This window comes from Schistocerca piceifrons, chromosome 5 (genome assembly GCF_021461385.2).
Source record: "Schistocerca piceifrons isolate TAMUIC-IGC-003096 chromosome 5, iqSchPice1.1, whole genome shotgun sequence".
In the NCBI taxonomy this organism is placed as follows: domain Eukaryota; kingdom Metazoa; phylum Arthropoda; class Insecta; order Orthoptera; family Acrididae; genus Schistocerca; species Schistocerca piceifrons.
In genome coordinates this window covers 410,326,953-410,354,278 of record NC_060142.1, presented here as the reverse complement: position 1 = coordinate 410,354,278, position 27,326 = coordinate 410,326,953, and the positions used below count along the sequence as shown (strand labels likewise).

Genomic DNA, 27,326 nt, shown 5'->3' with positions numbered 1-27,326 from the left:
TATGCCTGCATTCCCCTTTGACTGCTGCATTTTTGTATTTTCTCCTCTTGTCAACTAAATTCATTGTCTCATATGTTATATAAAGATTTCTACCGGGCATTGTCTGTTTGCCTATTTGGTACTCAATGCCCAGACAAAATCTTCAGACAGTTTCACATCTGCCAGCTCATATTCATCTATTTCCTCTTCTCTTGGCATAATACTGTCTTGATGTTCATTGCCTGTATATTCCTTTCTTTGTTCAGTACTAGCTGTCCATCTGAGTTTTAATGGCAGAAAATTGGGGTGGCAATCATTAAAACAAAGACATTCTTCATTGGGCGAGATCTTTTCATGACATTTCAATTGCCAGCTTTCTCCTCTAAAATTTTATTTTGATTGGCACCTACATAGGGAGAAATCAGAGCTTGCATGGAAAGATTTAGCTCTTCATTTTTACAATGTGCTATTCAAGAGTGGAACAAATGTGAAAGAGTCTGAAAGTTGTGCTATGAACGCTCTGCCAACCACTTCAATGTTAATTTCAGAGTAGTCATGTAGATGAAGCGTTCTTAATATTCATAAGGCTGTTTCTCTTTCCCCAAAAGTTTCTACAGATAGCTCTACACCTCTCCTTGAGCCATATCCACTTTCCCACTTTGCACTTCCTGTCAATCTAGTTTTTTAGGAGTATATTTTCTCTTTTGCCTGCTCCACTTCCTGAATTTTTATATTTTCCTCTTTTCTTCAGTTCAATTGAATTCTACATCTACATTTATACTCTGAAAACCACAGCAAAGTGCATAGCAAACTGTACTTCCCATTGTACCACATATGATCACTTCTTTCCATTCCATTTATGTATGGAGCATGGGAAAAATGACTGTTAAAATGAAGTGTGTGTTGTAATTAATCTAATTTTGTTTCCATGATCCCTACTGGAGCAGTATGTTGGGGGTTGTAGCATATTCCTACAGCTATCATTTACAGCTGGGTCTTGAAGCTTTGTATGTAGGCTTTTTCGGGATAGTTTGTGACTATTTTCAAGTGTCTGCTAATTCAATTCTTTCAGCATCTCTACGACACTCTGCCACTTTGTAACACCTTCAACAATTTGTGCCATTGTTCCTCATATACATTCAATATCCCCTGCTAGTCCTATTTGGAATGGGTCCCACACACTTGAGCAGTATTCCAGGATGGATCATACAAGTGATTTGTAAGCACTCTCCTTTAGAGACTGATTGAATTTCCATAGAATTCTACCAATAAATCAAAGTCTGCCACCTGCTTTACCTAGGCCGAGTCTATGTGAGCGTTCAATTTCAAAGCTCTATGATGTCTTCTATCTAGTTATTTGTAGGAGTTGGGCAATTTCAGGTGTGAGTCATTGATACTGTAGTCATAGGATACTATTTTTGTTGTTGTTGTCTTCAGTCTGAATACTGGCTTGACCCAGCTCTTCATGGTACTCTATTTTGTGTATGCCTCTTCATCTCTGAATAACTACTACAACCTATATCCTTCTGAATCTGTTTACTGTATTTATCTCCTGGTCTCCCTTTATGATTTTTACTTTCCAACATTTCCCCCCAAATACTAAATTGGAGATCCTTCTCAGAATGTGCCCTATCAACCGATCCCTTCTTTTAGTCAAGTTGTGGCACAGATTTCTTGTCTCCCGAGTTCCATTCAGTACCTCCTCATTATGCGATCTACCCATCTGTCTTAGACATTATATTGTAGCACCAAATTTCAAAATCCTCTGTTCTCTTCTTGTGTGGACTGTTTATCATCCACGTTTCATTTCCACTCCTGTCTACACTCAATACAAATACCTTCAGAAAAGACTTCCTAACACTTGACTCCACAATCAATATAAACAAATTTTTCTTCTTCAGAAATGCTTTTCTTGCCGCTGCCAGTCTATATTTTATATCCTCTCTACTTTGACCATATCAGTTATTTTGCTGCCTAAATAACAAAACTCATCTACTACTTTTAGAGTCTCATTTCATAATCTAATTCACTCATCATCACCTGATTTAATTTGATTACATTCCATTATCCATGTTTTGCTTTAGTGTACGTTCATATTATACCCTCCTTTCAAGACGCTGCCCATCCTTTGCAGCTGTTGTTCCAACTCCTTTGTTGTCTCTGGCAGAATTTCAAAGTCATTGGCAAACCTCAAAGTTTTTATTTCTTCTCCCTCAACTTTAATTCCTACTCCAAATTTTTCTTTGGTTTCTTAACTGCTTGCTCAATGTATCAATTGAAAAACAATGGGGATAGGCTACAACCCTGTCTCACTCCCTTATCAACTACTGCTTTCGTTTTGTGCCCCTCAACTCCGCCTCTGAAATACTTGAATGTACTACAGTGGTGAGTGTGGGTGTAGTGTCTATCTTCCTTATGATGATGTGTTCACTGTGCTGTTCATATTGACACCCACATTCCTGTTTTCTTATACATTATCTAACTTACTTCTGCATTACTTCTACTTTATTTCTTATTTATAATCCTGTATTTACCTGACCAAAATTCCTGTTCCTCCTGCCACAGAACTTCACTAATGCTCATTATATCTAAATTCAACCTATCAATTTCCCTTCTAAAATTTTCTAACCTGCCTAACCAATTATGTGATCTAACATTCCATACTCTCACCTGTAGAGTGTCAACTTTGTTTCTCCTGATGACAACATCTGCCTGAGTAGTCCCTGTCTGCAGATCTGAATGCAGGACTATTTTACCTCCAAAATGTTTTACCCAAGAAGATACCCTCATCATTTAACCATAAAATAGAGCTGCATTCCCACGAGGAAAAATTATGGCTTTAGTTTCCTCCCATTTTCAGCTGTTCACAGTAAGGATACTATGTTTTTTTCATTCTATGAAGTGCATAGTTTTATGTTTTTGGACATTTAAAGCATGGAGGCAATCATGCATGACTCTGAATCATGTTAAAGTCTGATGGAATATTTGTACAGCTGTTTTCAGACAGTACTTTATTATAGATACATTTAACATCTGCAAAAAAGCCTGAGGTTACTATTAGTATTGTGTGTAAGATAACTACTGCACAACATGAACAGCAAGGGTCCCAACACACTTCCCTGGGGCACATCCAAAGTTATTTCTACATCTGTTAATAACTAACCACCCAAAATAACATTCTGCATCCTCTCTAGCAAAAAATCCTCAATCCAGTCACAAATTCCACTTTATTTCCCACAAAACAGTACCTTTGATAAGAAGCATAGATGTGGCACTGTCACTAACTAACTGTCTGGATTCATGGTTGTTCCAGGATGTCATGTGAGAAAAGGACAAGTTGGGTTTCACATGATCAGTGTTTTTTTTTGGAATCCATGCTGGTTGGAATAGAGGTCATTCTGTTCAAGACACCTCATTATGTTTGAGCTCAGAATGTGTTCTAAGAGTTGGAAAAAATGTACATAAATGATTTTGGATGGTAATTCTGTGGACCACTTCCACTACCCGTTTTGTAGAAGGATGTGGCCTGTGCTTTTTTCCAACTACTAAGCATAATTTTTTGTTCAAGGGATCTATGGTAAACTACAGTTAAAAGAGAAGCTAACTTGGCCAAAAATTTTGTATAATGTCTGATAGAGCTTCGCTGAATTTTAGTGATTTCAGCACATTCTCAACACTCTTGACACAAATATTTAAGCCACTCATCTTTGCAGTGGTGTGAGAACTAAACTGGTGTAATACTCCTGGATTTTCATTTTGTAAAGGAACATTTGGAAGCTGAGTTCAGGATTTCTACTTTTGCTTTGCTACCCTCAGTTTCAGTTCCTGCCTCATCCATGAGTGTCTGGACACTAACTTTGGTATCACTAACAGCTTCTACACTTGACCAAAATTTATTTGGATTTTGAGAAATATCCTTTAATAATATGCTGCTAAGTAGTATTTGAAGGCTTCACACATTACTCTCTTGAAAGTCAACTCCTTAAGCATTTCCTTATCTATAGCCTTTTGCTTTGTTTTGCACCAATTGTGCAGTAGTCTTTGTTTCTAGGCTGTGCCAGCATCATGTCTCCCCTGTATCCTTTCTTCCATGAGTGCTAGTTGCAAAATGTATGCAGGAGAACTGTGATGTCTGGAAGGCAGGAAATGTGATAATGTGAAGGCAAGTTGTTAGCCATGCTTGGATAGCTCTGTCAGTAAAGCGCTTGCTAGAGAAAAACAAAGGTATCAGGTGGGAGTCCCAATCCAGCACACAGTTTTAAGCTGCCAGGAAATTTCAAATCCATGCACATTCTGCTGCAGAGTAAATAGTCATTCTTAAATAGTCAAATGTTAAAAATTCCACTGTTGATATTTGTATAGGACTTTCTGATGATATATTATGGAGTACAGCTGGAGAGTAGTATGCAGGAATAAGTTCACAAAAATTATTAGAGTGTACACATCTTGTGTTAATTGTTCGCAAAAATTATTAGAGTGTACATATCATGTGTTAACTCAGTCAAATGGAAATGTTTAATGGAATAAAAGCTAAAGCAGTTTTATTTTTTTATGCCTTATAATTTTTCACGAAACTTGTTCTCAGTCATCCATTGATATAATAGTTCCATTTTCCCATGTTCCAAATCTTTCCAGTGCACAATTATGTAATGTCAGTAATACACAAATAATGCACAATACATACCTTGGAACTTCAAGAAATGGTTTCTCTGGATTCTTCCTCTTCTGAAATTCCAGCAGCTTTGCCATAACCTATGTTCAAAATGAAGATCATGTAAAATTAGTAAGATCAGTTACATCATACCAACACCATTTTCTAACAAAATGAGTGTTTGGTGTTGGCTGAAGGTCCTTGAAATATATGCATAAACAAAATGCAGCAGAGAGCTGTGGAAAAAATTAGTAGTAAAGTGTGTGGTGTGAAAATGCAGCAGAGAGTTATGGGTTCACTTTGAATTACATTGTTTGGCACTGAGAGGTTATAGTTACTCCCAAAAAGTATCCGCAGTTGGAAACATCAGCAATTATCTACCTGTGGGCTAGTCATGGCAATCAGTGTTCAAACAAATGATTGTCACAAGAATCACATACCTCAAACTGCTCTTTTTGTTGCTGCTAATAACTTTTGGATACATCTCATACAATAATTTTAAAACAATGGAAAACAATGGATATCTTGTTGCCATTTCTGTGTAGCATTTAGCTTTTAGAATGTATTATTTCTTTATTCTGTGGTACAAAATATTAATTACCATCATTAGTATTGTGTAACAAAATTACAGAGGTAGAGTTTACATGTTTTAGATTACTTGCAAGAGTCAGTTTTCATCCAGAGCTCTTTGACTGGACTGCAGAAGTACATTGTTTTGAAAGATTTATGACCTGCGGACATACAATGATCAAAAAGAATGCTTAAAAGATCATATTCATGCTGCTTTAATCAGGAGATGACATTGTAAATATGAAGCAGTGGCAGACAGCCAAAAACAGAGAATATTGAGGTATATGGTACCAACATCTGCTACTTGTGAAGTACAGATATGTCTTAAGACATTTTGTCAAACCCTCAGTGTCACTAAGAGAAGAGTACAAAACCTTCAGCAAAAAATCATGTTGGGAGCATGGATGTGTGTGACAAATGACATGGCAGTCAATCAAAAAGAGCTGCACAATGGAAGGAAACAAATTAAGGAGTATATCTCTTCCAGCCTCTCTCGAGAAAGTCATTATTTGAGACGCAACAATCCCAATAAAATTTACCTTTAACCAGTTTTAAACATCACAAAATTGTGTCAGTGATTCAAAGAAAAGACCTGTTTCTCATCGGTGGTTTCATGAAATATTCAACGGGGAATTCAATCTTTCTTTTGCCTAGCCAAATTCAGATACATGCTCTGTTTGTAACTCCAAATGCACTAATTTAAGAGTCAGTAAGAACTCTGTGCTTAGAAACGTCATTACGAAATCGTTAGAACGTCATCAATGCCAGGCAGAAGCTTCTCAAAGCTGCATGTTGAGTGATAGGATAATGCAAAACATCCTAATATAAGCATCAGCATACTCTCATTGATTTACAGCAACTGATGTATATACCCACTCTAACACATTCACAAATGTATTATAGCACACAACGAGCATGTATGAACTTGGGTACTCATTTAGAAGATGATAACAGGGTCTACATAAAACTGTGAAATGAATCTGAAGGAGATCTTGGTTCGAATGAAGTAGCTGACATTGTATTTGACTTTATCATGAAAGGCCTAAATACTAACAAAATAAGCTTGTGTTATGGTGCAATAACTGCAGTGATCAAAAAAAAAAAAAAAAAAACCAATTTCTTTTGGGAATGTTTCTAACTGTAGTTCCAAAAGGAAGATTAGATGAAATTTCTTATTTCTGGTCATACCTGCCCGTCAAGAGACAGAAGTTTTAGTTAGACTGAGAAAGTTGAAAGGTGTTCCAATCCTTTGACAAGAAGACAAATAGTGGAAATTATAGGCAGTGCACAGATCAAAGATCTAAGAAGTATTTCTAAAGCCTCCAACACCAAAAAATCTATATGTAAGTGAATTTATGATGATAATGGTATCAGAACGGATGTCTGGTGCAATAGACATGAAAATAGTGTACTCTGAAGTGAATCCATGCACACTGATCAACATTTTGCAGACAGACAAACCCATGAATGACTTTAAAAATCTTAGTGTTGAATTTGAGGAAACGCCAATTCCACTGTCTCAGGAGAAGAATGACATCAAAGCCATGCTTCCTTACTTAAAATGAGATGCTTTCTTCAAAGAACTACTGACTAACCATTGACCTAAGTGTTAAAAAACTTATTCAGTTTTGAACAAGTACTTTGAATTGGTGCTTTGCTTATATTCAGTGCTTATACCTTTACAGTGTTATTATGAACAAATCTGTTTAATTGACTTTAAGATAGTATGTTTCCTTTCAACAATCAAGTTTGATTATGGTTTAATGTGTTACATTCTACTCACTAATCTCAGTCTCAAGTGCAACTTCATTTGGACTTATAACATTCTGACTTGCACAATAATAGGTACTTATGACATTTTGGTAAAAATAGAAGTTACTATTGCTTTAATTTTTGGTGTTACATCAGATAAAAATTGTTTCAAGCTATTTATCTCACAATGATGTTCCTTGTCTTCCAGTTTTTGGAAAATTTTTCTTTCTCCTGTAAATTTTACTTCATGGTACTTTCAATGTTATGGTTTGGCACACTTCAAGCAAACATCAAGAGCTATGGACTACTTTACATCTGTATTGTACATTTTTAAAAAGAAAAAAGTAGTTATTTTAGAAGACACCTAAATGGTGTCCCAGAAATGTTGTGACAAACTTTAGGTTATTGTAGAAGGTGTCCTGAGGAACAAATTGAGGATAGGAAATCATGTCTGAAAATGTCATCCGATGACATTGCACAGTACTTACGTTATAGATGTCAGAGCCTGTCCTAGACTACCCCTTTGGCAGAAAAGGAGACTTTGTAATCTGACAGATCATAGATGGGAGATCTCGCAATGTCGATTTTTATTCAGTGATTTGCGACTGAGTACCTCAATTGCAGTGGAGAAGATAGTGCTAGATGCTGTGTAGAAAGGCCTTGTCTCCCATGAATGTGGTGCTCTGTTGTCTTGGTGGGTGATGGTTTCGGGCTTCGGTTTCCATCCCCAGTTTATTTTTCCCCTGGAACCCTCTGAAGTCTCCAGTGTTTTTTGGTGCGCAGGAAAAAAATAAACTGCAGATGAGAAAGTGTCCTAAACTGTCATCCACTAAGACAACAGAACATTGCATTCATAGGGGTCAAGGCCTGTCTATGCAGGAGTTAGGTTACCTTCTCCACTGGTGATCACGCCAATCAGTTATGATCAGCGAGTAGCAAACAGCAAAGCGAGATGTTCCGCCTATGGCCAATCAGCATGCAAAATCATATTTACTGTCAAAGGTGTGGGTCAGAGGCCGGAACCAGTGCCTGTAAGTTCAATGCTCTGTAGCACCATTGGATGAAATTTCTGGACACAGGTTCCTATCCCCAATTTTTTCCACAAGAAACCCTCTCCAACTCCTCAAAGTTGTTGTAATATTTCTGAGACACCCTGCATAAAATATAAAACAATAAAATATTACTAATACATTCCAGCCCTACACTGTGAATTGCTACTTGCAAATCATTGAAAGTGTTGTAACTTTTTATGCTTTTTTGTCTCCTCTTTGGCATCATATCATGTTTTCTAGTAATTTGACAATTTTTTGTGTAGCTCTGACTAAAGAGACATTGTCACAAAGTTTGAGCTTGTTGATTATCATTATAATACTCTCATGCCCATAAGTTAAGGGATCTTCAACATTCACAAAACTCTATCATAGCAACACTGTAGTGCCTAATCTGTGATATGACAATACAAAGGCTTATGTCATATAGCATACCAATAATAGGGTACTTCATGTGCTTGCAGTTTCCTGTGTGGACAGGCGTCTTGGTTATAATAGTTCTGACCATGTCTAGCTCATGTTGGGTACACAGTATTCAACTTGTAGGGGAGATGGTTCTCACAGTGAACACACCCTAAAAGAGATATCTCAAGTTTTCTCGGCATGATTGTTAATAGTGTGCTTTCAGGTGTTCAGCTGTGCTGATGATTCCATTCTTCTGCACAATATTTTGACCAGGGTACATTTGTATGCATGGTACCTAAACTGCAGCCCAAGGGTCCACACCACAAAAATTTGAAAGAGTCTTTATTTCAGTAGGTGTAGTGTGGGCCCTTGCAAAAGACACAGACCTAATTATTTTGTATGGGCTTATTCAGCTGATTTTTTCAGTGGACAACTGATATGAATTAAATTAGCATTCACTTCTCAAACCCCACACTCCCTCATCTCAAATTACCAGCGCTCAGCAGTCAGATGCATAATACTTCAATGGGGAAAACTGGCACGACTTTTAAAAGAAATGTTATACATTTTTGGCAGTGTGAAGTGGGTTTGATTTCTTGGAAAGTCGATTTAATCCATACCTCATTTCATCCACACCAGAATCTGTGAACAGATCTGGATTTTTGAGCTAACTGAAGCTGAGCAATACAACTTTCATGTAATTTTATTTGTTAACAAGATATTGTGGCAAAGTATTGTATTTTAATTTCATATAAGAAAATTTTGCCTTGTTGTTACATTCCGTTTGATATCCTGCATTTGTAACAAACATGTTTACTTCTAGTTCTAATGTATTACACAGGCTGATAAAGAATGAAGCACCCAGAAGTCAATGTTGGATGTAAATGTAACATTGTGCATGTACAGACCACCAATGGGTATATAGATGATTAGAGTTGCAATTCTCTGCAACAGGAAGAATGGTTACCACATTGCATTTGTGTTGTTCATGTTTAGTGTTGTTACCAGCCTGGTCGTGTATGTAAGGTACATGAGCAGTGTCAGATGTTGAGCGATCACTGTGAAGGACACATTAGAGACAGTGTTATCAGCTTGTGACAGAGTTGGAAATAGGCATCATTCCAATTCTGCCAGCAGTTGGCCAGCTGATCAGATTGTACAATATCCAGATCTGTTGACCTTTGGATGTGACAGCATCCTGATGTTGGACTGCATAGGAATTTGAAAGCAAGGATACTTGTCGTCAAGTTTCCGGTTGACCACATCTGACCACCACAAAGGAGGACTGTCCTATTGTGCATGAAGCACATTGCAATCCCTTCACAGCTGTGTCCGGTATCCGAGAACAAGTAATTGACTCCCTGCAACATTCTGTGTCATCCTGCACCATTGGTCACAGACTAGCAGCAGATGGACTAGAAATGCATAGGCATTAACACCACAAGACAAATGTCTGCATTGTTGCTGTGGCTGGAATGGAGACATGGTGCATGGCCTGTTGATAAATGGCATCAAATTGTGTTCAGCAGCGATGAATTGTAGTTCTTCACTATCCTGGACTACCATCGTCAGTGAGTATAACAGTGACCTATGGAGAGCTCTCATTCTTCCATTGTTTGGGGAGGCACAACAGTATTACTCGTTGTGTTGTGGTATGGAAGGCCATCGAGTATGACTTCAGGTCATGGCTGGTCGTGACGAAGGGAACTATGATGGTGCAATAGTATGTCATGGACACCCTGTGCCTGCATGTGTTACTTCTCATGTGCCTGTATTATGTTACCATTTTTCAACAGCACAATGCTCATTCACACAACACATGGTTATATGAACTAAGTGTTGTTGAGATGCTCCCGTGACCAGCAAGATCTCGAGATCTGTCCCAACAGAACATGTGTGGTAACAGCTCGGATGTCAATTCTGACTCAGTGTCAGTTTCAAGGATTTCAAGGACCACATCAACCACTATGGCCTGGCATCAGGAGAGGATACAATGGCTTCATGACACCCTTCCCAACCAAATCAGTGCATCCACCAGGCCAAATGGGGTGCAATGTCATACTGATAAGTGAACTGAAATTGCCACGTTCTTTGTAAATGTGACTCAATTTCATAGTCACTGAAATAATATCACATAACCTCTCAGCCCATGAGGTTTCATTTCATTTCCTCCTCACCTTGTGGGTGCCTCACTTCTTTCATCAGGCAGTGTACCACATTTTCAAAACTGAAATACTGACTTTTGCATGCTCATAAATCTCAACTTATTGCACTTTAAAAATATATATGACTATTTATAGCAATGTCAATAAATTTTGCAGAATACCTTAAAAAGTTCCATTCTTTTAATATCATAAATTCATTAAATCATAAACTCTATAAATAAGTTTGATAAAAGTAAATAATAAATCTTAAATACTGGATAACATGCTTTTAATCTGAAAATGCTTTAAAATACAGTTTTTCCAATTTAGTTGTCACAAAATTTCTCCTGGTAGGACCAGTCTCTCAGGTTCAGTCTTATGATCCACAAATCCTAAATATGGCCCTATGACTGACCCAGTTGTCCTCTTCATGTGCTTTGAGCTGTGTTGTTGCACATACTCACTACCTGGACTCCAACCACAATATGAAATAGTGTTGATGTTTTATCACTATTTACAGCTGAATTCGACTCCTGGTCCTTGCTACAGCTTTTGCTGCTCATTCATTTTTTGAGGACCACGTTGTTATTCTGTCAAATGCACATTCACCTAGCATCTTACAGCTCTTGTTAATGAGGTGACCAATGGGATCTTAATAAATTGAGTGCTGGATCCCATGTCTTCTTAAAATGAAACCTCTGCTCCAGCTTATTAGATTTTCTGACTTCTCTATTTTGTTACACTCCTTACTTGTACTGCACATTCGCCCCACAAAACTGATTTCTTCATGTTTTGTTTAATTACAACAATCAAGGCAGTGCTTGGTGACAGTTTATTTGCTTAGTTGTTTTAGTTTTGTGTGATGTTTATGTTTCTTGCACCTATCCTTGACGGTTCTAAAAGTCCGTCACAAGTAAGGCATGCCACATTCACAAGGTTTTTAGAGAATTAGACCATCATAAACATTAAAAATGAGAATTTTTATCTTTGTTAGTGGAAGTGAAATACAATTAATTCCATGTTTCTGTAGGAGTCTACCTATCTTTCTGGAGTTTTATCCAGTATACAGCAGATAAGCAATTATTGGCTTTTCTTATATCCAATGTATTTTGATCATATCAACAATGATTAAGAGCCTTTTTTGTCATGTTAAAGGCTGTGTAGTCTCTGAAACGTGGGGATTACCACATTCCACGAGAATGAGGCATGTCTTATGGGGGGGGGGGGGGAGGGGGAGGGGGGAGAGCAAGCTATTAGACTAATCGAAGAGAGGTGCAGGAACATAGTGACATACCCAACTAACACAATAAAGCAAGCCAGCTAACATCAAGTGTTGCCTTGTGTACCATCATGAAATTATATACAATGAGACTAGTGACAGATGTGCTGCAAACACCAAGCTTCTGGGAGAGCATGACTAAGGAGTCCAACAACATAAAAAAAGTAAGAAAACCTAATAAGCTTGGACAGAGATTTGAATTTAAATGAGACTTGGGATCCAGCACTCAGTTTATTAATATCTCACTGGCCATCTTATATGTCAAAGCTGGAAAATGCCAATAGAATGTGCATTTTACAGAATAACTGTGGGCTCCAAAAAACATATGAGCAACAAATGAGCATTAAAAGACATGGCAGCAGCTGGAGTTGAACTTGGCGATAAACAGCAGTGTAACAAAAACAATATTCCACAATCTTGTTGGAGTTGAGGCAGAAAGTACTTATAACCCCAAAGCTAACAGTACCTAACAAAGAAAACTCTCCCAATTTTCACAATTACCTGTGACTGTACCTGAAACCATCCTATAAATACATCTTGATTATTTTGTGCACAGATGGATTGATAGCAACTGGAGTCCAAGCAGTCATTGCCATCTGAGTCATGAATGTCACTTGTAACACCATTTCACAGCTATGGAGTGGAATCTTAAAATGAAGAAAAATTCAACAGCAAAACATTCAACAACTCAGCATGAGAATAATTATCTCACTTTTATTATCCAAAGTCATTTGACCAGTATAAGGCTTGCTGTAGCTAGGGACCTCATTAAAGCCTTTTGATGACTCGTCCCATCCAACTAAGCTTTATTGGTTTGTAGAGGTTTCCCGGAATGTTCAACGACCAGAGTGCTTTGTTACCCAAACACAAAGGTAGAATCTAGTAGCTTGCCCACTGACTGTATCCAGAAACAGTGAGGCAGTATCCTGTTTATACACAAGTCACAGTTCAGCAATGCGAGTGATTCCCACTATCTGTTAGTTTGGCATGCTGCAGGGGCACATTACCAACTCGTAAATATTGTGGGAAACGATCTAGCTGGTGGCGCTAGTGTATTAGAGTGGATGAGTATGCACATCACTGGCTATATTCCTTAAAATCACAGTGGTAATTGTCATCTACAAGGACGACATTGTCCAGACTTCAACATCTTTCAGACTTTTGCATGTTCCATGTAGAACTGTGTTTCATCTGAAGAATTATAATGCATGACCAGCTAGCACTGGTGGCAGGGTACCTACAACATTATGAGTATCACATTCCACAGAGGATAAAGAGATTGAATGAGCACATGAGATAAAATAAATTATTTGGTTAATTATGGGAGACAAACTTTAATTGTAATGAAGAACTGGGGTTCAATAGTAGGAACAGGAAGAGGAAGACACAGGAGTATAACATGGACTGCGGAAAAGGTTTGAAATGGAATGCTGCCTGGTAGAATTTTGCAAGGATCTTAGTTTAATCATTGCTAAACACTTGATTCAACATTCATGAAAGAAAGCTGTATACACGGAAGAGACCTGGAGACATTAGAAGGTTTCAGATAGATTACATAGTGCTATGAGAGAGATTCCAGAACATGGTTTTGGACTGACAACTATTACAAGGGCAGATGTGGACTCTGGAGATAGTTTATTTGTTACAAACTGCAGACTGAAACTGAAGAAATTGAAGAAAGGTAGCAAATTAACGAGTAAGCTGAAAGAATCAAAGGTTGTTGGGATTTTCAAAGGGAACATTAGGCAATGACTGACTGCAACAGGAAAGAGAATACAGTAGAAAATGAAAGGGTAGCTTTGACAGATTAAATAATGAAGGTAGCAGAGTATCAAATAGGCAAAAAGATAGGCCCAGTAGGAATTCAGTTTATGATGATTACCTGACATTTTCAGCTGTATTGGGTGCAGTCTCAGAGTCAAAACATAGCTGTTCTTCTTCTTACAGAAGTCTATTTGCACAGATCACATAAAAACACACAATGATTATTGGTTTTTAGCTAAATTAAATCACCTCCTTCAGATTATTTGTATAGGGAGAAAAAATTCTATACAAATGCTCTAAACATGGCAATTTAATTTTGCTGAAACCAGTAATAATTTGTATTTTTACATGATCTGGGTGAATAAACTTCTGTAACAAGAAAAAAACCATGTTTAGAACCAATTTAACTGAAGAAAAGAGGAAAATATAAAATGCAGCAAGTGAACTACTCAAAAGAAAAGATGCACATCTAAAGTGACAGAAAGTGCAACATGGGAAAACAGAAATGGCTAGAGAAGAAATGTAAAGCCAAAATGAACCTCTACAGAAAAGAGAAGGAGTCCTGTGAACATTAAAAACTCAGACAGAAAGCTATTACTAAGCAAAGAAAGGAAGGTTGACAAGTGGATGGAATATATAGAGGGGCTTTACAAAGGAAATTACCTTCAAGACAATACTGTGGAACAGGAAGCAGATGAAGATCAGATGGGAGATATGAAACTGTGAGAATAATTTGACAGGGCATTGAAAGAGGTAAGATGAAACAAGGCATCTGGAGTAGAGGCCAGTCCCTCAGAACATATTGCCACAGAACCATTCCACCCGGTATGTGCAAGATATCCGAGCTAGACAAAATACTCTCTGACATCAAGAATTCAATAATTTCAAATCTAAAGAAAGCCGGTGCTGACAGCTGCGAGTACTACAAAATCATCAGCTTAAGAAGTCATGGTTTGCAATATACTAACACAAATTCTTTACAGAATAATGCAAACATTAGAGTATCTGTAGAAGCTGACCTCAGGGAAGATGAGTATGGGTTCTGAGGAAATGCAAGATATGTGAGGCAGTAGTTCACATGTGACTTATCGCACAAGAAAGACTGAAGAAAGGCAAACCTACATTTGTAGCATCTGTAGATTTAGAGATAGCAGTGACAGTGTTGACTTGAATATGTTATTTGAAGTTCTCAAGATAACATTGATAAAATACAGGAAGTAAAAGTTCATTTAAAATTGTTACATAACCCAGACTGCAGTTATAAAGAGTCAAAGTACATGAAAGGAAGGTAGGGGTCGAGAACAGAATGAGATAAGGATGTAGCCTCTCCCCCATTTTATTCAATCTGTACACTGAGCAAGCAGTAAAGGAGACAAAAGAGAACTTTGAAAAGGGAATTACAGTAGATGAAGAAGAAATTAGAATTTTAGGGTTTACTGATTACATGATAATACTGTCAAAGACAGCAATGGACTTTAAAGGTAAGTTAAACACAACTGATAGTCTTCTAGAAAAGAGGATATATCATGAACATCATCAAAGGTAAAACAAAGCTGATGAAGTTAGTTGAACTTTATCAGGGGTCACTGACAGCTAGATTGGCAGATCAGATACCAAAAGTAGTAGATTAGTGTTGCTATTTAGGAAGCTAAATGACTAATGATGGCCAAAGTAGGGGCGATATAAAATGTAGAGTGTCAATAGCAAAAAGGGTGCTTCTGGAGAAGAAAAAAAAAATACAAAAGTAAGTTCACAGAATAGACTTTCATTCTTTAGTAGAGTGTGCACTGATTTGAAACATCCTGGCAGATTAAAACTGTGTGCCACACAGGGACTTGAATTCAGAACCTTTAACTCATGTGGGCAAAAGATGTACAGATGGAGCTATCTAAGCATGACTCACAATCTACCCTCACAGCCATTCTTCACAGAAGTTCTCCTATATACCTAGGTTGTGGTTAAGCCATTCCTCTGAAATATTCCTTTTTCCAGGCATGCTAGTCCTGCAAGTTATCCAGGTGAACCGCTTTGGGAAGTCTGAAAAGTGGGAGAGAGGCTCTGACAGCTGAGGTAAAGTTGTGAGGGTGGATTGTGAATCATAGGTGAAGGTTCTGAATTTGAGTTATAGTCTGGAACAAAGTTTTAATGTCACAAAGTATGGTGGTGGTTGTTGGGATGTGTAAGGGGGACTAAACAGCTAAGGTCATCAGTCCCGTCACAAAGTATCATAAAGTTAAATGTCAGTAATTCTTTGCTGAAAACATTTAACTTTAGTGCAGCTTTGTATGGAAGTGAAACACGGACAATTAACAGTGCATACAAGAAGGGAGTTGAAGCTTTTTAAAAGTGGTACTACAGACAAACACTAACAATTAGATGGGTACACCAGATAACTAATAAGAAGGCACTGAATTGAATTGGGGACAAAAGAAATTTATGTAACAACTCGACTAAAGGAAGCGATCGGTTCACAGGACACACACTGGGGCACCAAGGAATAGTCAATCAATCTGTAAAGGAAGATAAAGGCTGACTACAGTATGGGTGGACATTATGCAGAGCTAAAGCAGCTCACACAGAACAGATTAATGTGGCGAGCTACGTTAAACCAGTATTTGGACTGAAGACCACAATGACAGTGACTGTAAAACAACAACAACAAAGTGGCCAACTAATGCCATAAACCAAACTCATTTGAATATGCATGGGTCGTTCTGGATAGAGGAATTGCATCCTAATACTGCCACCACCAACAAACGTTGACCTCTAGAGAGTACTTAGCTAGTGATGTGGGCATTATTAAAGTCATACTGAATGGTGTGATCCACAGTTTAAGGAGCCATTGTGCATTCTTTACTGTCATGTGACAGTGCCATCTCCCATACTGACATTTTGCATGACACCAGTGAAGGGACACCATACACAGTAAATATTGCTCCATGGGTCTCTCTGATTCCTTAAATCAGGCATGAGTTTATTTCCATACCTGTGTATTTATTAATTTCTGTTAGTTCTCAATCTCTCATACATTGCAATCTGGTGGTGTTATCAAATTTTCCTTAGTTTTCTTGTGTCTTTTTTTCTGGAATTGCAACTCTTTCCAGAAGCTCTTCCTCAACGAGTATGGCTTAGCTTCCATATTACTGTCTCATAGATTTTCCCCTTTTACATAGTAAAATTGTGTAAATACATTTGTCTTGGTTTAGCTCCTTGGATCAACAAATCCCTCTCCCCTCCCCCCACACATGCATTAAGCAAGCACTCATCCTCACATATTTTCGTAACTTGCTGTATAGCAGCATTTTCACTGAGTCCTATTCACAACAATATTAGTAATAACACTAATAATAATAATAATAATAATAATAATAATAATAATAATAAGACTGACCTAATCCCTCAAAACCCATGCCAAAAAATTTAGACGTTACCTTACATGAAAATTGATAATTTTTTAATATTATACTTACCTTCTCATAGAAAGCTGTCTCATTTTGAAAAAACTCACATGACCTGAATGTTTTCCTACGTCCAATGTTATGAGGCAAGCTTTTAACAATCAGTGCAATAGAATATTGTTTCTTACTAACAACATCTGAACCTTGAACTGCTAAACGTGTGATAGTACTGAGATAACTATCTCCACGGGCATCCCTTCGAAACAGTGTATACTGACCAAGCTTTACTTCACTGTGACCAGAAATTTCTTTCAATATATCAATAAGAATATTTTCAGTGAATTTTGGAGAGATTTTTAACAGTTCTTCTGGAGTGCCAATAATAGATGACATGTCGGCAGTCTGAAACACATTAAAAATAATGATCAATAAAGATGCAAGATAATTGTATACTCAAGCTATCATTATACTGTGATCACCTCTACTTATGCATATTACAGTGTAAATACTATAATACGATTCATTTTTGTTCCCATTTTAAGAAAAAGAGATTTGTTTGCTGAAATGGTTGTTTTTGTCAGCCATCAACATCCTTCAATTTACAAGTGTATTAAACATTTAATTCAAACAGTCAATGAAGCTAAAAAAACTTATTTAGCATATTTTAGAAACAGTGTATTCTAGGGCCACAAAACTCAGTCTAAAAGATTCAAAATAATTGAACCACCTAACTTTTTACCTCTCCCTCCTTCTTAAGCCTTCCCTTTCTGCTGAAGCCATTGCCAATTTTTTTAAACTTAATTCATGTCTCTAAAACAAGAGAAACAGGTCCAAAACGGGAGAAAATTATTAAATGACAGAGAATATACACATATACAGAAAAAGTTGAGGGGTGCCATGAAGCACAATTTCTAAGAAATTTCGAACCACCAACTTTCTCCTCGGAGTGTGAAAAATTTTTGTTGGCACCGATCTACAGGGGAGAAATGGTCATAATAATAACATAAGAGAAGTCAGAGCTCACACGGAAAGATTTAAGTCTTTATTTTTCCTGCATACTGTTTGAGAGTGGAATACTAGAGAAATAGCTCTAAGGTGGTTCAATGAATCCTCTGCCAGACATTTAACTGTGAATTGCAGGGTAATCATGTAGAGGTAGATGTAGAAGTACTCATAAACAAGTGACAGAGATTTAAGACAAATAGAAAAGTGTGGTACACAATTACCACATTGTCAAGCAAATTCATGCTGGTGAAGTAAGCAGAAAGGGTTCTGGACAGGAAAATCTAAATGTGCTAGACAGTGAACCCTGAACTCCTGAGGTTACGTTAGAGTGCTTAATCCGCAACCTTTCTTTTTCTCATCATGTATCCATTGTTAGTGATTACTCATTCAGTTAACCAATTTTTTCTCTGCTACCACCTAATTTTCAGTTGTTTTAAAATAACTGTAGAAAGGCAGACATAATTTTTCTTTCCCTGGTAAATATGGGGCTGAATGGATGCAAAGAGAGGCACACTAATGTTTTTGTAAGGTTTTGATGACAGTCTCAAAATACATTTGTTGTTATTGTTGTGGTCTTCAGTCCTGAGACTGGTTTGATGCAGCTCTCCACGCTAATCTATCCTGTGCAAGCTCCATCATCTCCCAGTACCTACTGCAACCTACATACTTCTGAATCTGCTTAGTGTATTCATCTCTTGGTCTCCCTCTACGATTTTTACCCTCCACGCTGCCCTCCAATGCTAAATTTGTGATCCCTTGATGCCTCAGGACATGTCCTACCAGCCAATCCCTTCTTCTAGTCAAGTTGTGCCACAAACTTCTCTTCTCCCCAATCCTATTCAATACCTCCTCATTAGTTATGTGATCTACCAACCTAATCTTCAACATTCTTCTGTAGCACCACATTTCGAAAGCTTCTATTCTCTTCTTGTCCAAACTATTTATTGTCCATGTTTCACTTCCATACATGGCTACACTCCACACAAATACTTTCAGAAACGACTTCCTGACACTTAAATCTATACTCAATGTTAACAAATTTCTCTTCTTCAGAAACGCTTTCCTTGCCATTGCCAGTCTACATTTTATATCCTCTCTACTTTGACCGTCATCAGTTATTTTGCTCCCCAAATAGCAAAACTCCTTTACTACTTTAAGTGTCTCATTTCCTAATCTAATTCCCTCAGCATCACCCGACTTAAATCGACTACATTCCATTATCCTCGTTTTGCTTTTGTTGATGTTCATCTTATATCCTCCTTTCAAGACACTGTCCATTCCATTCAACTGCTCTTCCAAGTCCTTTGCTGTCGCTGACAGAATTACAATGTCATCGGCGAACCTCAAAGTTTTTATTTCTTCTCCATGGATTTTAACACCTACTCAAAATTTTTCTTTTGTTTCCTTTACTGCTTGCTCAATATACAGATTGAATAACATTGGGGACAGGCTACAACCCTGTCTCACTCGCTTCCCAACCATTGCTTCCCTTTCATGCCCCTCGACTCTTATAACTGCCATCTGGTTTCTGTACAAATTGTAAATAGCCTTTCACTCCCTGTATTTTACCCCTGCCACCTTTAGAATTTGAAAGAGAGTATTCCAGTCAAAATTATCAAAAGCTTTCTCTACATCTACAAATGCTAGAAACGTAGGTTTGCCTTTCCTTAATCTTTCTTCTAAGATAAGTTGTAGGGTCAGTATTGCCTCACATGTTCCAACATTTCTACGGAATCCAAACTGATCTTCCCCGAGGTCGGCTTTTACCAGTTTTTCCATTTGTCTGTAAAGAATTCACGTTACTATTTTGCAGCTGTGACTTATTAAACTCATAGTTCGGTAATTTTCACATCTGTCGACACCTGCTTTCTTTGGGATTGGAATTATTATATTCTTCTTGAAGTCTGAGGGTATTTCGCCTGTCTCGTACATCTTGCTCACCAGATGGAAGAGTTTTGTCAGAACTGGCTCTCCCAAGGCCGTCAGTAGTTCTAATGGAATGTTGTCTGTTCCCGGGACCTTGTTTCGACTCAGGTCTTTCATTGCTCTGTCAAACTCTTCACGCAGTATCTTATCTCTCATTTCATCTTCATCTACATCCCCTTCCATTTCCATAATATTGTCCTCAAGTGCATCACCCTTGTATAGACCCTCTATATACTCCTTCCACCTTTCTGCGTTCCCCTCTTTGCTTAGAACTGGGTTTCCATCTGAGCTCTTGATATTCATGCAAGTGGTTCCCTTTTCTCCAAAGGTCTCTTTAATTTTCCTGTAGGCTGTATCTATCTTACCCCTCATGAGATAAGCCTCCACATCCTTACATTTGTCCTCTAACCATGCCTGCTTAGCCATTTTGCACTTCCTGTCGATCTCATTTTTGAGACGTTTGTATTCCTTTTTGCCTGCTTCATTTACTGCATATTTATATTTTCTCCTTTCATCAATTAAATTCAATATTTCTTTTGTTACCCACGGATTTCTACTAGCCCTCGTCTTTTTACCTACTTGATCCTCTGCTGCCTTCACTACTTCATCCCTCAGAGCTACCCATTCGTCTTCTACTGTATTTCTTTCCCCCATTCCTGTCAATGGTTCCCTTATGCTCTCCCTGAAACTCTGTACAACCTCTGGTTCTTTCAGTTTATCCAGGTCCCATCTCCTTAAATTCCCACCTTTTTGCAATTTCTTCAGTTTTAATCTACAGTTCATAACGAATAGATTGTGGTCAAAGTCCACATCTGCCCCTGGAAATGTCCTACAATTTAAAACCTGGTTCCTAAATCTCTGTCTTACCATTATATAATCTATCTGATATCTTTTAGTATCTCCAGGATTCTTCCATGTATACAACCTTATTTTATGATTCTTGAACCAAGTGTTAGCTATGATTAAGTTATGCTCTGTACAAAATTCTACCAGACGGCTTCCTCTTTCATTTCTTAGCCCCAATCCATATTCACCTACTATGTTTTCTTCTCTCCCTTTTCCTACTGTCAAATTCCAGTCACTCATGACTATTAAATTTTCGTCTCCCTTCACTACCTGAATAATTTCTTTTATCTCATCACACATTTCTTCAATTTCTTCGTCATCTGCAGAGCTAGTAGGCATATAAACTTGTACTACTGTAGTAGGCATGAGCTTTGTGTCTATCTTGGCCACTATAATATGTTCACTATGCTGTTTGTAGTAGCTTACTCGCACTCCTATTTTTTTTTATTCTTTATTAAACCTACTCCTGCATTACCCCTATTTGATTTTGTATTTATAACCCTGTATTCACCTGACCAGAAGTCTTGTTCCTCCTGCCACCGAACTTCACTAATTCCCACTATATCTAACTTTAACCTATCCATTTCCCTTTTTAAATTTTCTAACCTACCTGCCCGATTAAGGGATCTGACATTCCACGCTCCGATCTGTAGAACGCCAGTTTTCTTTCTCCCGATAACTACGTCCTCTTGAGTAGTCCCCCCCCGGAGATCCAAATGGGGGACTATTTTACCTCCGGAATATTTTACCCAAGAGGACACCATCATCATTTAACCATACAGTAAAGCTGCATACCCTCGGGAAAAATTATGGCTGTAGTTTCCCCTTGCTTTCAGCCGTTCGCAGTACCACAACAGCAAGGCCGTTTTGGTTAATGTTACAAGGCCAGATCAGTCAATCATCCAGACTGTTGCCCCTGCAACTACTGAAAAGGCTGCTGCCCCTCTTCAGGAACCACACGTTGTCTGGCCTCTCAACAGATACACCTCTGTTGTGGTTGCACCTACGGTACGGCTATCTGTATCATTGAGGCACGCAAGCCTCCCCACCAATGGCAAGGTCCATGGTTCATGGGGGGAGGAATACATTTGTATGGACTACATTAATTGCTGACCTATTAATTATTTTACACTGAGATGACAGAAGTAATTGGACACTTATATGTACATACACAGATGGCAGTAGTATCATGCACGCGAGGTACAAAAGAGCAGTCCATTGGTGGAGCTGCCATTTGTATTCAGATGATTCATGTGAAAAGATTTCCAATGTGATTACAAATGCATGACGGACATTAACAGACTTTGAACATGGAATGGTAGAGGAGCTAGATGCATGGGACATCCCATTTAGGAAATCATTAGGAAATTCAATGTTCTGTGATCCCCAGTGTCAAGAGTGTGCCAAGAATACCAAATTTCAGGCATTGCTTCTCACCAGGGGCTGATGGCCTGCACTTAATGACCAAGAGCAGCGGCATTTGCGTTGAGTCATCAGTGCTAACAAACAAACAACACTGCATGAAATAACCACAGAAAATAATGTGGGACATATGATGAACATTTCTTGTAGATTAGTGCGGTGAAATTTGGTGTTAATGGGCTTTGGCAGCAGATGACGAATGCAAGTGCCTTCGCTAAAAGCACAACATTGCCTCTCCTGTGCTTGTGACCATATCAGTTGGGCTCTGGATGACTGGAAAACACTGACCTGGCCAGATGCATCCCGATTTCAGTTGGCAAGAGCTGATGGTAAGGCTCGGGTGTGGTTCAGACCCCACACTGCCATGAACCCAAGCTGTCAACAAGGCACTGGGTAAGCTGGTGGTGGCTTCATAATGATGTGGGGTTCATTTACATGGAATGGACTTGGTCCTCTGGTCCAACTGAACTGATCACTGATTGGAAATGGTTATGTTCAGCTACTTGGAGATGTCACTGGGCCACAATTATTTGCAATTGGTTTGAAGAACATTCTGGACAGTTTGAGTGAATGATTTGGCCACTCAGATGATCTGACATGTACCCTGCTGAACATTTATAGAACATAATCAAGAGGTCAGTTCATGCACAAAATCCTGCATCAGCTATAGAAGCAGCATGGCTCAATATTTCTGCAGGGGACTTCCTATGACTTTTCTGTCCATGCCAAGTCAAGCTGCTGCACTACGCCAGGCAAAAGTAGATCTGACATGATTTAGGAAGTAACCCATGACTTTTGTCACCTCAGTGTGTATTTATTGTAGTAAATGCAGAACTGGGCAGCCCCTGCATATTCGGCCATCACACTCAAAGATATGGTTTGTGGGTTGGGTACAGCCCTACCTAATCTCGGGAAGGGTTTGTCAACAGAAGAATCACTGAGCTGTTTATCGCCAAGCCTCCTGCAGCTACCTCAGAATCAAGGTGCAAAAGCCATGCCAATACATGAGATGCAGATTAGGTAAACATTACTACAGTTTCATGCATTGATTTGTGTCCATGTGTTCACATGTCCATATCACATCACACCTGTTTCCTGCACTAACAAGTACTTAGGTTGCCACTCAGATTCCCAACAGCCAGTTCAGTTGCAGGCTCCAGACCAATAACCAGACATACTTGAGCCTGTGCTACAAACCACCGCACCTGCCAATGATGCTACTCAACCTACAGTGCTTTCTTGTACCTTCACCAGTGTCGCAGTCACTGCCATCCAACAGCCACTACAGAAGGTCCTGCTTCCTCAGCCCATCACCATTACCGACAGCCGTGGACTTCATCATAGTTGGCACCCACTATGCATAATCACAGGAGGACATTTCAGTTGCTTTCTTTTGCAGATGTTCTACACGTACATCTATACTCTGCAAACCACTGTGAGGTGCATGGCAGAGGGTATGTCCCATTGTACCAGTTATTAGGGTTTCTTCTCATTCCATTCACATATGGAGTGTGGGAAGAATGAATTTTGAATGCCTCTGTGTGTGTGCAGTAATTATTCTAATCTCATCCTCATGATTCCTATGTGAGTGATACGTAGGGTATTGTAGTGTATTCCTAGAGTCATAATTTTAAGCCTGTTCTTGAAACTTCGTTGATAGACTTTCTTGGGATAGATTATGTCTGTCTTCAAGAGTTTGCCAACTCCATTCCTTCAGTATCTCTGTGATACTCTCCCATGGATTAAGGATTAAACAGACCTATGACCATTTGTGCTGCCCTACTCTGTATACATTCAATATTACCGGTTAGTCCTATTTGTTATTGGCCTCACACACTTGAGCAATATTCTAGGATGAGTCACATGAGTGATTTGTAAGCAATCTATTTTGTAGACCGAGTGCACTTCCCGAGTATTCTACCAATAAATCAAACTCTGTCACTTGCTTTACCCATGACTGAACCTATGTGATGATTCAATTTTTGGTTATTTGTTTATTTGTCCGTATAAATCTCTTATTCAGTACATATATCATACACATGATATTGGACCTTTTTATCTATTGGTTTTTCAAATGTCAAACATACATTATTTAAATTTTTACAACAAACTGGATCCATACAATTAATAATTACAAATTTTTAAAAATACTGTATACTTCTAACTTATTTCTACAATTAAAGATACAAATTACATTTTTCCTTGCATAAGATACTGTGAGATTGAATAGCAGCAGTTTTTCAGAAGGTAGGCTGTCACAGACTTTTTAAAGCTCTTTAGTTCAGGAAGAGATTTTATGTCTTGGAAATCTGTTGTATAGTTTTGTTCCTACATGATATACACCTTTTTGGCATAAGGTGGTGTTACAATGATTAACATGTATGTCTGACCTGATACTGTTATCATGGACACTTTTGTTTTGAGGAAAAAGGTTTCCTTTTCTTAGTACACCTTTTTTGACATGCACGACTACTTCCAGTATATAAATGCAGGGAAGGGATAGGATCTTTAGATATTTAAAGAAATGTTTGCATAGTTTTATGCTGCTCACTTGTTTCATTATCTTCATAATTGCCTTTTGTTTCCTGAAAACTGTTATTGCCTGGTGTACATTTCTACAGAAAATGATACTGTACTTCAGTACCGAATCTACACGAGGAAAGTATACAGCCCTAACTGTTTTGCACTAGCATTGTTGCAAAGAATTCTTACTACGTAGCTCATTTTTGCTAGTTTTGAATTTAGGGATGTGATACGAGTGCTCCCTTTAAGATTTTCCTGGATATGAATCCCAAGTAATTTAGTTTCATTGACAGCACTAATGTCTTGATTAGCTATACATATTACAGGTTGTGTCGCATTTTTAGTTTGATGGGTATGGAAATTCATGAGCACTGTTATTTCTGGTAAGCTATTCAGACACTCCTTTGTAATATCTTTTTCAGATGCAGTAAGATTTTCTTCTTTATTTCCTTCAGTCAATAGACTGGTGTCTCTGCAAACAGTACTGGTTCAGAGTCCCTAAAGTGTGATGCGAAATCATTAATGTACACAAAAAAAAGAAAGGGACCTGAAATGGAGCCCTGTGGAACACCATGACTTAGTCCGCATGGTTTTGAAAGGTGTACCCGGAGTTCATTTCCTTCCATGTACTTAATTTCAGTTACCTGAGAGTGATATCCAAAATATGATTAAATCCATTGATTTGGCACACCTCTTACACCATACCGTTCAAGCTTACTCAGGAGCACAGAATTATCAATCGCATTAAAAGCTTTTGTTAGGTCCAAGAATAAACCTGAAATATTTCTGTGGTCGTCCACTGCATTTAAGACATGGTTTATCAGATTGAAAGTGACTGTTTCAATTGATTGCTGAGGTCTGAAGCCAAGTTGACATCCAGAAATAATATTATTCTTGTTGAAGAATGTAGTTAGTTTATTCAAAAACCCTGATAGTAGAGACACATGCCTATAGTTACCCATACATTGATGATCACCTTGTTTATATAGGGGTATTACTTTTGCCATTTTCAATTGCTGTGGGAAGACACCACATGATAAGGATGAATTGCATATGTCCAATAAAGGCGAAAGTATTTGTCTTGCTGTTATTTTTATAATATAATCTGGAATATCATCAATACCAGTTGAATAATTACTCTTTGGTGAATTAATGGTATTTAGGAGCTCTGTTGGGCCTATTGGACTGAGGAACATGGATATATTATTTATTTCAATAGATGAAAGTTCTTTCCATGTTGTATTAGATTGATTTCCAAATTTTTCGTTCACTAATTTTCCAGCAACAGTTGCATAATAAGATTTGAAACTGTTTGCAACTGCCCTAGGGTCAGTGAGATACTTGCCATCATGTGATCTCACACACAATATTTTTGTGATTTGTCTTCTTCACCATAAGATCCTGCACATCTTTCCACATGGACTTAGTTTTATTGGATGACTTCATAATATATTTGTCATTTTCTTTAATTCTTGCCTCTTTTATGAAACATTTCAAAACTAGCTTGTATTTTTGAAATAACTAAGAAATTCTGGACTGCTGTCACTTTTTGACTGAAGAATAAGTTCCTGCTTACTTTTACGAGATACTCTAATGCCTGATATAATGTTGTTGTTGTGGTTGTTGTTGTTGTGGTCTTCAGTCCTGAAACTGGTTTGATGCAGCACTCCATGCTACTCTATCCTGTGCAAGCTTCTTCATCTCTCAGTACCTACTGCAGCCTACATCCTTCTGAATCTGTTTAGTGTATTCATCTCTTGGTCTCCCTCTACGATTTTTACCCTCCACGTGGCCCTCCAATACTAAATTGGTGATCCCTCGGTGTCTCAGAACATGTCCTACCAACCGATCCCTTCTTCTGGTCAAAGTGTGCCACAAACTCCTCTTCTCCCCAATTCTATTCAATACCTCCTCATTAGTTATGTGATCTACCCATCTAATCTTCAGCGTTCTTCTGTAGCACCACATTTTGAAAGCTTCTATTCTCTTCTTGTCTAAACTATTTATCGTCCATGTTTCACTTCCATACATGGCTACACTCCATACAAATACTTTCAGAAACGACTTCCTGACACTTAAATCTATACTCAATGTTAACAAATTTCTCTTCTTCAGAAACGCTTTCCTTGCCATTGCCAGTCTACATTTTAAATCCTCTCTACTTTGACCATCATCAGTTATTTTGCTCCCCAAATAGCAAAACTTCTTTACTACTTTAAGTGTCTCATTTCCTAATCTAATTCCCTCAGCATCACCTGACTTAATTCGACTACATTCCATTATCCTTGTTCTGCTTTTGTTGATGTTCATCTTATATCCTCCTTTCAAGACACTGTCCATTCCATTCAACTGCTCTTCCAAGTCCTTTGCTGTCTCTGACAGAATTACAATGTCATCGGCGAACCTCAAAGTTTTTATTTCTCCTCCATGGATTTTAATACCTATTCTGAACTTTTCTTTTGTTTCCTTTACTGCTTGCTCAATATACAGATTGAATAGCATCAGGGAGAGGCTACAACCCTGTATCACTCCCTTCCCAACCACTGCTTCCCTTTCATGTCCCTCGACTCTTATAACTGCATCTGCTTTCTGTACAAATTGTAAATAGCCTTT

General features: G+C 38.1%; 1 protein-coding gene across 3 annotated transcripts in view; it reads right to left on the bottom strand.

Annotated features, from left to right (window-relative positions):
* LOC124798336 overlaps positions 1-27,326 on the bottom strand; it is a 109,293-nt gene that overhangs the window by 39,214 nt on the left and 42,753 nt on the right. For all 3 annotated transcript variants that reach the window (XM_047261689.1, XM_047261690.1, XM_047261691.1), the window contains 2 exons: positions 17,064-17,393; positions 4,664-4,731 (listed from right to left, as the gene is read on the bottom strand). In XM_047261689.1, the coding sequence (XP_047117645.1) occupies positions 4,664-4,731; positions 17,064-17,393 (398 nt within the window). The remainder of the gene's footprint in view (positions 1-4,663; positions 4,732-17,063; positions 17,394-27,326) is intronic.